General features: G+C 36.8%; 1 protein-coding gene across 34 annotated transcripts in view; it reads right to left on the bottom strand.

Moving 5' to 3' along the window:
• LRRFIP2 (LRR binding FLII interacting protein 2) overlaps positions 1 to 12422 on the bottom strand; it is a 110178-nt gene that overhangs the window by 82791 nt on the left and 14965 nt on the right. For all 34 annotated transcript variants that reach the window (XM_072793406.1, XM_072793404.1, XM_072793407.1 and 31 more), the window contains exon 2: positions 650 to 793. In XM_072793406.1, coding sequence (XP_072649507.1) covers positions 650 to 739 — 90 coding nt within the window. In that variant the 5' untranslated portion in view covers positions 740 to 793. The remainder of the gene's footprint in view (positions 1 to 649; positions 794 to 12422) is intronic.

The following is a 12422-nucleotide window of genomic DNA, read 5'->3' as shown; positions in this document are numbered from 1 at the left end:
CTGGGAGTTATCTTAAATTTCCAATATGCAACAGGAAATGTTGCCAGTGATTCAATAGGTGACAACCCTTTCCATTTTTTTCTTTCTTCTGAGTTGTCAACAAACCGAAACAAAAATGCTCCAGAAGCTCTGGTACTAGCTGAAAGTTAAACATAAAAATTCCACTGCAGTATTTCAAAAAACAGCTAAAACAACTGAATCTGGGCAGACACCAAATAAGGACTGTTTCTGTCAACATTTATACAGTGCCTCCTGAAATATGTTAACTGTGTAGACCACGAGCATTTCTATAATATAGTTACCATATTTTCCACAATTTAATGACCTTAAGTTTCAATAGTGAAGAATAATTATAAATTTCAAAACATTATAGATACCTCAAAGTAATCCACAAAAAATAAAATGAAAAATTAATTTTGGATTAAAAACAGATATTCAAATAAAAAGATGGTAACTGTAACTATATTTTATTCTAATATACTATTTAGAGGCCAGATATAACATCTTCTTTACAGTCAGCATTCTGAAACTAGCTCAGTAAATGAAAGTCTATATATATATCCTGCTGCCACCCCCACCCCCAACCCAGCATTTTTACAACATTCTCAACTAGGCAACTCAATGTTGAGAGGGGGTTTTCCAGACACACCTCTCTGGCAATGTTACTCAAAGCTTCATCTTCTGCAGAAAATCGGTCTTTTACAGGTGTCCTTTTCCTTCCAGAACCAGGAGTCCCCATATTGTCTTCTTAAGTTTTTTTTAACTGTGAAATGTGATCTCACTGTTTTCAACCCTGAAATAAAAAGAAACAGAATTAACTTAGGATGTTACTCTTTGTACCATTTTAAAGCTTCTTCATACATTCACTTTTAGAAAAGAGAACTTATATTTATGTATTTACATATAAATTAGTCACCAAATACTTTTTCCTCACTATCAAATTATTCCAACAAATTTTAGAATACTTAAATTTATACTAATTATTAAATCTCCCAATTCTTTTTACCATGCTACCCATAGACAGCAACCTATAAAAATGTGTTATAGGGGCGCCTGGGTGCTCAGTCAGTTGAGTAGCCAAATCTTGATTTTGGCTCAGGTCAAGATCTCAGGGTTGTGAGATTAATCCCCACCTAAGGCTTGGTGAGGAGTCTGCTGGAGATTCCTTCCCACTGCTCGCACCCCTCCACCTCCCCACACACGCACGCACTCTTTCTCTCAAGTAAATAAATAAATCTAAAAAAAAGAACACTTTGAAACATTAGCCTCAGAAAACTGCAGTCAGCAGTAATTCTTCTTTAAAATTACTACAGCTGTTTCTAAAACTTATTTCTATCCCAAAGCAAAAAACATTTCAGAAGGTCATTCATTCTAAAGCTTTGAAAGAACATATTCAAGAAATTTTAAGATAGAACCTTAAACTTACAAAAGTAAGCTGGCTTTTTTTTTTTTTTTTAACATTTTATTTATTTATTCATGGGAGACACAGAGAGAGAGAGAGACAGAGGCAGAGACACAGGCAGAGGGAGAAGCAGGCTCCATGTGGGACTCGATCCCAGGTCTCCAGGATCAGGCCCTGTGCTGAATGAAGGCGGCGCTAAACCGCTGAGCCACCCGGGCTGCCCCGGTAAGCTGGCTTTTTAGTGTATTTAAGAAACAATTCCAATTAAACAATTACCACATAAAAGAACAAATGAAGATTTATTATTCTGCAATTAACAATAACCAACACTGTCCAAGCAATATCTGAGTGCTTGTAACTGCCAGATACTGTGGAAAGTGCCAAAGATACAGTGACAAACAAAACTGACATAGGCCAACGATTAAGAATATATCTATGGATCTAATATTGTTGCTGTTATCATGAAATAGACCCATTTTTACAAAGAGAGAAGAAAAGCTCATCTACCAGGATTAAATAATAAGGATAATAAAGATCATCTGACCTTTGAAACACATGGCATTTGAAATTAAAGAGTCCCATAAGAAAATGCATCCCAATTTGCATGACTTCCTTCTTTCCTATACATATTCCTGAGAAGTATAGCTCATTTAGCAAAATACCCATTTACTTAATTTTTTCCCCTAGCTTTAACAAAATAAGCTGGTGAAATTTCATTACACTGTGAGTCACAAAGGAATTCTCAAGTAAGTCTGTCCCAGTAGAATAAACTATATTAAAACTCCAAATGACTTTCATGTGTTGGAATTCACTTGGTTCAGGCAAAATAAAACAGAACCACTTCATCAATTCAGTGTTTATTAAAAAAAAAAAAAGTTCTCTCTAATGAAAATTCAGGGCATTCCCCTCTTATCTGACACCATTTCTTATTCCCACATAGCTAACATGCTATGTTTGTCAATCAGAATGAAGACTGATGATAGTTCATTACTCTGCCATAGAAAATTTATCTGGATATGATAAGAAAGGACTCCTTCAAATGGAAATGAAGAGAAGGAATGTGTGTCTGAAAGCAGCAGCTGAGAAGTCCCAGCCACAAATGTGGAAAATTTCTGAAAAGCTCAGTGTTGTTGTTTTTTTCAGAAGTCTCCCATCACCCTTACCTTCAGCATCATTTTAAAGATCAGACACTTAATAGTAATGATGTACAAGTACTAGTCACCTACTGAGAAAAAAAGCAGGATGTAGTACTTTTCAAAGACTGGCACAACAATTTAACTGATACCACCGTGATATCACCCAATATATTCGTCCTTCAGCCGGCCTTCCGAGGACACATTCAAAGACATTCCAAAAAAACAGGAAACAAAAAGAGGCATTTTCTAATTCCAGGAACAAAAAAATAATTACAGAATAAGAAATGAAGATTTTATCAAGAGTGTAACAGTGGTTTCATTAGGAGGAAAGAATTATGGCTGCACTTTTTTTTTTCTTCTTCTTGATTCTCTAGCATTTCAATAACACTGGGGAAAGAGAGATGCACTTAAAAATAAATAAACAACTAGATAGATAAATCCAGATTCAAGACTCAAAGAATAAAGCGGCCCCAAAGTGGATCACACCCAAATTAGATACCATATAGTATACAGCTGAGACACACTATCTGATGAAGACACTGCTGGTGGCACTCTTTTGAATGGATATTTGCCTCCTTTCTTTTCCATAATCCATTTCCTTCTTTCTCTAACAAACATTGCCTTAAACCTCAGACCTGCCAGGATACTTCTAGCACACAGATTTACATAAAAGATTATCTTTTCCTAAAAATTATCTTTTCCTCAAAACAAAACTGTTTCAACAGGCTCTAAGCTAGCCAGCCCTGAGAGAAAGATGACAAGAGACAAAGGCATAGGATAAGCAGCAAATGGGAACAATGTTCTGTTTTCTCATCCTTCTGGTCCTATCTACAGAGTATCTAGGTATTTACCTGATTCATTGGCCAGGTCCTGTCACCTTTTTCAGGTGCACAGGAGGTAGATCAACGATTAACTATGTCAAAAACAATCTAATATTTTTTAAAGAATTACATGATTTGTACTCTCTAGGCAGACATCCTTACTAATATTAGAAAAAGGTTTTCAGGTCCTATGCAATCTATCTTCAAAATGACAAAAACAGGGGATCCCTGGGTGGCGCAGCGGTTTAGCGCCTGCCTTTGGCCCAGGGCGCGATCCTGGAGACCCGGGATCGAATCCCACGTCGGGCTCCCTGCATGGAGCCTGCTTCTCCCTCTGCCTGTGTCTCTGCCTCTCTCTCTATGTCTATCATAAATAAATAAATCTTAAAAAAAAAAATGACAAAAATAAGGATATAGACTCAAAAGGTGATCTCAAACAGATTATTTCCAGTTGCTGATCCTAAAGGACTTTCAGTAAGTTGCTATCGCAAGGTTTCCTCAAGAATACTTTTCTTCAGGAGCCATATTAATCTCTTCTAGCTTTTCCTTGATGGTATTAACCAAATGAAGATTTAAACCTTTACATCCACTGACAAAAACAAAACTGCCCACATTTTTGTCAGGTCCATTACCCAGACAATGTCAACCTGATTTTCTCCAGATGGTTTTGTCATTAAGGATCTATGGGAAAGAAGGGGAAGTCCTTCAAGGATGTTGTGAAATAGAAAACTTCCAAGATAGATATATCAATAAAACTTTCTTTTCTCCAATGAGCTTCTCACATAATACATTTCTGAAATAGGCATTTTGCCACATTAAGTGGCATCTCAATCATGATATTGTTCACTCTTGTGAAAACAAAATAGGTATGTGATATCAGTATGTCACATTCTAAATATAACACACTTAGAGTTCCATTTGGATCCCAATAGTTGCAGCTTCCTTATATCTGAGTATTTCATTATGGGGAACTCAAAATATTGGCATAAGCCTTTGCATCAAAGTCGTCACTACAGTTAACACTAGTCTATGCAATAAAACATTCGGTCTCTATTCATCAGCAAATCCAATATCTGGAATGGCACTGGAACTAAAGACTGAGTGGAACTTCAGCTGTTGCCACTAGACGAAATATAAAGTGAGAGGATCTGCATTTAACTGCTGCAATGCCCTTTCCCCTACCTGAGGCTTGGTTTCTTCACTTACAGAGCAGATACAACTGTCCACCTATCCAACATGATTAATGTGAGCTCAAGTGAATTCAGGTACATAGAAGCACATAATAAACCTATAAAGCACTCCATAAATGTTTCAAATGTTTCAAGTGTCTTGAATTAACTACCTCTTTTACATACTTAGCTTATGAAGTATACAAAAGAACAATCCTTGCCTTTCTTTATATTCTTGTACTTTTAAGTAAACAAAAACATCCTCAAGTTATTTCCTCCATAGTGTATTATATAAAATCATGGCAATGCTAAGAATATTTGCTGAAGCATGGAACAATCTAGAAAAAATAAAAATACCTTTAATTATAATTATTATATTTATTATTATTTACATAAAAAATTAAAAAGAAGAAATGTTTAAGGTACTTTGTGACATTCAAAGTCTATTTTTGAAAATCCAAATGAATACACAAGTTTCTAAAGCATGGCCTTATAATGGAAGTTGTCTTATGAGAACACAAATGACTTAGAAGACAGAGGTCATTAAATGATACACTTAGGATCCATGCAAATCTTTCGATGTAAATTCTAACTCAAAAAAAAAAAATTCCTCTAAACACTTTCCTCTAGTTAACCTAATATTAGACATATTTTACACATGGTAAAATATTTAGGGTTGAAGCACACCTGGGTGGCTCAGTTGCTGAGCATCTGCCTTCGGCTCAGGTCATGATCCCAGGGTCCTGGGATTGAGTCCCACTTTGGGCTCCCTGCATGGAGCCTGCTTCTCCCTCTGCCTATGTCTCTGCGTCTCTGTGTGTGTCTCTCATGAATAAATAAATTTAAATAAATAATAATTTAAAAAAATATTTAGGATTGAAGTTTACTGATATCGGCTGCTTATTTTGAAATGTACCACCAAGAAAACAAAAACAAACAAAAAAGATATAATAATAATGAATAGAGGAATGGACAAAGGGATAGTGGATAATAAAGTACAGTAAAATATTAACAATGGAATCCAAGTAGTAAGTACATGAGTGTTAATAGTAGAACCCTTTTCAACTATTGTTAGTTTCAAAATGTGTATAATAAAGTGTTGTAAAAAAATAACTGGTTGAGAAAGGCAGATGACTTAAGTGAACAAAAGGCATGGGAAATGGTCATTTTAATTAAAAAAAAAATCTTGATTTGAAACCCAAAAGGAAAGCAGAGGTAGTCACAGTATGGAAGAATACCAATAGTAATAGTATACATTTGGAAGATTATAGGCAAAGGAGGGAATGCCTCCATTACTGGCTAGAAGAGAAAAAAACGAAGCGGGAAGGGCAGGGGCAGGAGCAAAGTGGGAGGGGGGCAGACAGGAGAAAAGAATTAACTCTTAAAAGACATCAATCCTACAAATATCTAGATGAGGACATTACACAAAATGGATAAATCATTAACAGAACCTACAGAAAGGATAAAAGGTACATCTAGAAATTGAGGCAAAGTACAAAATGAAAATATGTATATGTGAGGCAACACTGGAAGACCTGGCGGGCTATGAAAGATAGATGCTAAACACAAACTAAATCTCAAACTAAATCTCATCTCTAAAAATGTTCCTTAAAATCTATTTTGTTTTTGTTTTTGTTTTTTTTAATCTATTTTGAATACGTAATATTCTCCTACATCCAAAACAATTGATCATCTTTCCATTTCCTCCTTTCATAAGATGACATGCCAATGGTTGTACTTCTTTCCTTGTTAACCATTTTTAAATAAATGAACTCTCACGAGCTGTATGTTCGACATGATTTACAATACTATTTTCATCAACTGTGCAGAAACCAAATTATGAAGGTGTACTTTTAACCAACAACTGCGTTCTTATTATGCCTGAGAAGGCATTTTTTAAACATTTTTTTTAATTTTTATTTATTTATGATAGTCACACAGAGAGAGGCAGAGACATAGGCAGAAGGAGAAGCAGGCTCCATGCACCAGGAGCCCGATGTGGGATTCGATCCCGGGTCTCCAGGATTGCGCCCTGGGCCAAAGGCAGGCGCTAAACCACTGTGCCACCCAGGGATCCCAAAGTAAGGCATTTTTAATTTTAATTTTAATCCCCTTCCCTATGCCTTTTAAAAAGTATCTCGGTGTCAACTATACTCAAAAAAATAAAAAAATAAAAAAAATAAAAGTACCTCAGAAATGTGTGTATGAACATACATTCAGAGGATAAAAGGGAGGGAGATAGAAAATTACATATTGCTGAGGACAGGTCAGACTTAAAAGTGTGCAATAAAGTAGAAAACAGGGGATCCCTGGGCGGCGCAGCGGTTTGGCGCCTGCCTTTGGCCCAGGGCGTGATCCTGGAGACCCGGGATCAAATCCCACGTCGGGCTCCCTGCATGGAGCCTGCTTCTCCCTCTGCCTGTGTCTCTGCCTCTCTCTCTCTTTGTGTGACTATCATGAATAAATAAATAAAATCTTTAAAAAAATAAAAAATAAAAAAAAATAAAGTAGAAAACAGGAAAAGAAGTACTAGGGAGAACAACAAAAGCTTAGGCAGCAAAGAACAAAGATAAAACCAAAGACAAGAGAGAAATAGGAAAACATGCAATAAAGATATAATTTTTTTAAATTTTAGGTTCTAAAATTAGAAAATTGCTATAAAATAAAATATATGGGGCGCATGAGTGGTTCAGTCTGTTAAGAAACATTTTTGCTACTCCTAGGACTACCAAATGTGGAAGTGGAAGATGGGATTATGCAGGTTCTCACTGACCCTTTGTAGGCATTATGTTTTGTAAAATATGAGTTTAACCGTTATAGGTTCTAATACTTTCTTGAGATTTAGTGTTTAGCATCTATCTATCTTTCATAGCCCGCCAGGTCTTCCAGTGTTGCCTCACATATACATATTTTCATTTTGTACTTTGCCTCAATTTCTAGATGTACCTTTTATCCTTTCTGTAGGTTCTGTTAATGATTTATCCATTTTGTGTAATGTCCTCATCTAGATATTTGTAGGATTGATGTCTTTTAAGAGTTAATTCTTTTCTCCTGTCTGCCCCCCTCCCACTTTGCTCCTGCCCCTGCCCTTCCCGCTTCGTTTTTTTCTCTTCTAGCCAGTAATGGAGGCATTCCCTCCTTTGCCTATAATCTTCCAAATGTATACTATTACTATTGGTATTCTTCCATACTGTGACTACCTCTGCTTTCCTTTTGGGTTTCAAATCAAGATTTTTTTTTTAATTAAAATGACCATTTCCCATGCCTTTTGTTCACTTAAGTCATCTGCCTTTCTCAGTTATTCTTTTTTACATTTTTTTTAAGATTTATTTATTTATTTATTCATTCAGAGAGAGCGAGAGAGAGGCAGAGACACAGGCAGAGGGAGAAGCAGGCTCCATGCAGGGAGCCCGATGTAGGACTTGATCCCAGGTCTCCAGGATCGCGCCCTGGGCTGCAGGCGGCGCTAAACCGCTGCGCCACCAGGGCTGCCCCTACAACACTTTTTTTTTTTAATTTTTATTTATTTATGATAGTCACAGAGAGAGAGAGAAAGAGGCAGAGACACAGGCAGAGGGAGAAGCAGGCTCCGTGCACCGGGAGCCCGACGTGGGACTCGATCCTGGGTCTCCAGGATCGCGCCCTGGGCCAAAGGCAGGCGCCAAACCGCTGCGCCACCCAGGGATCCCCTACAACATTTATTATACACATTTTGAAACTAACAGAATAGTTGAAAAGGGTTCTACTATTAACACTCATATACTTACTACTTGGATTCCGCTGTTAATATGTTACTGTACTTTATCACCCACTATCCCTTTGTCCATTCCTCTATTATTTTTCTTTAAGATTTTATTTACTCACGAGAGACACAGAGAGAAAGGGAGAGACACAGGCAGAGGGAGAAGCAGGCTCCATGCAGAGAGCCCGATGTGGGACTCCATCCCGGAACTCCAGGATCACGCCCTACGCCAAAGGCAGACGCTCAACTGCTGAGCCACCCAGGCATCCCTCTTCTATTCATTATTTTATCTTTTTTGTTTGTTTTTGTTTTCTTGGGGATGCATTCCAAAATGAGCCCCGTGTCAGGCTCCCTGCTCAACAAGGAGTCTGCTTCTCTCTCTCCCTTCTCCCTTTGCCCCTCCGCCTGATCATGCTCACTCTCTCAAATAAAATCTTTAAATAAAATACAGGGGATCCCTGGGTGGCTCAGCGGTTTAGCGCCTGCCTTTGGCCCAGGGCGCGATCCTGGGGTCCCGGGATCGAGTCCCGCGTTGGGCTCCTGGCATGGCGCCTGCTTCTCCCTCCTCCTGTGTCTCTGCCTCTCTCTCTCTCTCTCTCGCATAAATAAATAAATAAATAAATAAATAAATAAATAAATAAATAAATTTTTTTAAAATAAATCTTTAAAAAAAAATACATACCCTCTCTTCCCAACAAATATGTACTGCAAATATGCAAAGCACTATGTAGATAATAATTACTGTCTTACAAGTGGATAAAGAAGTGGGAAAATTAAAATGGCAAAGAAAAAGTCAGAGAAAAAGTACTTCTACTATTTCTGCATACCATTTTTAAATGGTATTCTCTGAAGCACAAAAACTTTTGAGGAAGTCGATTTACCTATTTTTTCTTTTGTTGTTTAATTTGATGTCATTTCTTCTTTTTTTTTTTTTTTAAGATTTATTTTTTAGAGAAAGAGAGAGAGAAGCAGGAGTGGCACAGGGAGAGGGAGAGAGAAACCCAAGCAGATTCCACGCTAAGCACAGAGCCCAGCAGAAGGCTCAATCCCATAACCCTGAGATCAGGTCTGAGCAGAAACCAAGAGTCCGATGCTCAACTGACTGTACTACCCAGGCACTCCTATTTGATGTCATTTCTAGGAAAGCACTGCTTATCCCCAAATCTCAATGATTTATTCCTATGTTTTCTTCTTAGAGTTTTACAACTTTAGCTCTTACTTTTAAACCCATGGTCCGTTTTGAGCTAATTTTTATATATGGTGCTGAGGCAGGGTACCAGTATTATTCTATTGCCTATGGATATCCATTTGTTTCAGGATCATTTGTTGCAAAGACTATTCTTTCCACAACTAAATGACCTTGGCAGCCTTGTCAAAAACCAATCAACCAAAAAGGAAGGGTTTATGCGTGGACCCTCAAAGCTATTCCAATGATCTATCTATATAAATCTATATACATAGATAGATATATCCTTCTGTCTGTATCACATTGCCTTGATTACTGTAGATTTGCAGAAGTTTTAAAATTGAGAAGAGTGCATCTTTCAACTTTGTTCTTCTTAAGATTTTACTGGCTATTCTAAGTCCCTTATATTTCCATGTAAATTTTAGGATCGGCATGTCAATTTTTTTTTTAAAAGGCAGCTGAGATTTTGATAAAGATTACATAGAATCTATAGACCAATTTGGGAAATATTGCCATCTTCAAATTATTAAGATTCCAATCCATTAACATGGGATGTCTTTCCATTTAGTCAGGTCTTTAATTTCATTCCACTATGTTTTGTGGCTTCCAATGAATTCCTGTACTTCTTTTATTAAATTTATTCCTAGGTCAAATGGATATAAAAGTTTCTATAAAATGTAAAATGCTATGGAAATATATCACCAACACCAAAAAACAAAACATCTAAAATCACAATAAGCAAAAGAGAAGGTAGTGAAGTAAAATTCAGAAATAAATCCTAAGGCTAAGGTTAATTTTAGTTGAGCCATGGTTGGGTGGAGGAATTACATATTTTCAAACACAAATATAACCTAACATTACACCTATATACTTAGTGGGAAGGCAGTTTTCACTATTTCCAATTTACTAGATATGCAAAAACAATAAAAAGAACTGGAAGTTCTTTTACTGAATTGTACAAGTGTGCATTTCTTTATGGAGTATATAAAATTATTACTGAAATACTTCTTCAATCAAAAAAATGAAAATCAAAACTAACATGATAGAAGCAAGTAACTAACCTCTGTTACTAATAATAAAATAGAAGGAACCAGAAGTCCCAAAGGAAAGAACTTAAATTAGCCTTAGACCTTAGGCTCTCCTTCTGATTAAGATGACCTCTATTGGGCAGGCTGGGTGGCTCAGCGGTTTAGCACCACCGTCAGCCCAGGGTGTGATCCTGGAGACCCAGGATCGAGTCCCATGTCAGGCTCCCTGCATGGAGCCTGCTTCTCCCTCTACCGCTCATGCTCGCTCTCTTTCTGTGTCTCTCATAAATTAATTAATTAATTAATTAATTAATAATAAATACATACATTTTAATTTTGTGTTAGTCTTTAGTAAAACCAAAGATAAAACTGAAAATGACCCAAGCTGACAACAACAGCTTTAAGTCAAGGCCAGTCATCATGATGTAATAAATTATGGCAGGAGAAAACTCATAGGAAGGAAGCAAAGACAAGGACACATTTGATATTATGCCTATCAGGTGCAAAAAGATAACAAAATGCCATGTAAAGTATGACTGCAAATATGTAAAACTTCATACACAGGAACAATGAACAATAAAGGCAATGTGTAAAAAAAGAATTATCCTTTTGTCCTAAGTTTTATATACTATTGATAATCACTTTAGTAAAAAAATGATTTAAGCTGAAAGCCACAATTATGGGCCACCTCACAGTATGATAATACAAGCCTATAACATCAACCAACTTTAAAACAATATTAATGAACTGATAAAGGGGAAAGATTCATTAAGTGTGTCAGAACAGGAGCACCTTCAGCCCAGGGCATGATCCTGGAGTCCTGGGATCGAGTCCCATGTCAGGCTCCCTGCAGGGAGCCTGCTTCTACCCCTGCCTATGTCTCTGCCTCTCTCTGTGTGTCTCATGAATAAATAAATAAATAAAATCTTAAAAAAAAAAAAAGTCAGAACAATTGCAAAACAGAACTATAAAAATTTATGTTGGTCATCTCTGGTACAACTGTAATCTCCTAATAGATATTACAGTGACCATCACTTCTTTAGGCATAATGACATTTTAAGTAAGTGAAAAACACATTGCTAATTTTAAATAAAATGAGCACCACTGGATTAACCTTTAAAATTAAAAATCTAACTTGGATCAAAAGGTCAAAATTAGAACAAAGAAGCAAGCATTAATGTCCTCTGAAGTCCTGGGAAAAAAACAATTTTTAATTCCGTAACTTTTTATTATCAAAGCAAAATCCTCTCAAATTATCAGCTTTCCTTGAGGATCTCTACCCACATAGCTCACTGACTGGAAAAGAAAATAGTAGTGCTATGAGATACTTTTATTGCTTAAAGGGAGAGGCCAACATTTCCCCTCTCTGGAACCATGTTGGTCAGGTTTGTGTAGTTTAAACCTGTCTTAGAAAGGGCAAAGTAATACTTTGAAATGGTAGGCAAGACACCAATCAAGCCCATAAAAGGAAGTCAACAAGATATAATGCAATATAAGTACAATGTTCACAAGGGAAGAATTAGAGAAGAGATCCAAGCTGACGGCACAGCTACAAGAATAGCTAATCCAAATGCCATGCAATCTAAAGCCACATGCAATGAGCTTCCACTTTAGATACATGACTTCTGCTCATAAAAGACCTAACATCAACACTTGGGTGGCTCCTTTTTATACAAATAAGGACAAACTGACCCACCCTCCTCCCATACCTGCCCATCCACCGCAGCCTACCACATACACATACGGAAAAATAGATTAAGATATCATTAATAATTTCCCAGATGTTAAAGACATAAGTTTCCAGGTTCAAAGGGCCCATAAAATGCTCAACACAAGTCCTGAGTCCATACCAAAGTATTTCATAGTAAATTACCACAGTGAATTTCAAACACTGAAGACAATTTTACAAGCTTCTATGGGTAAGAAAATCAGGTTACA

The sequence above is a fragment of the Canis lupus genome, chromosome 22 (assembly GCF_048164855.1).
Source record: "Canis lupus baileyi chromosome 22, mCanLup2.hap1, whole genome shotgun sequence".
Classification (NCBI taxonomy): Eukaryota; Metazoa; Chordata; class Mammalia; order Carnivora; family Canidae; genus Canis; species Canis lupus.
This window is presented reverse-complemented; position numbering and strand designations above follow the sequence as displayed.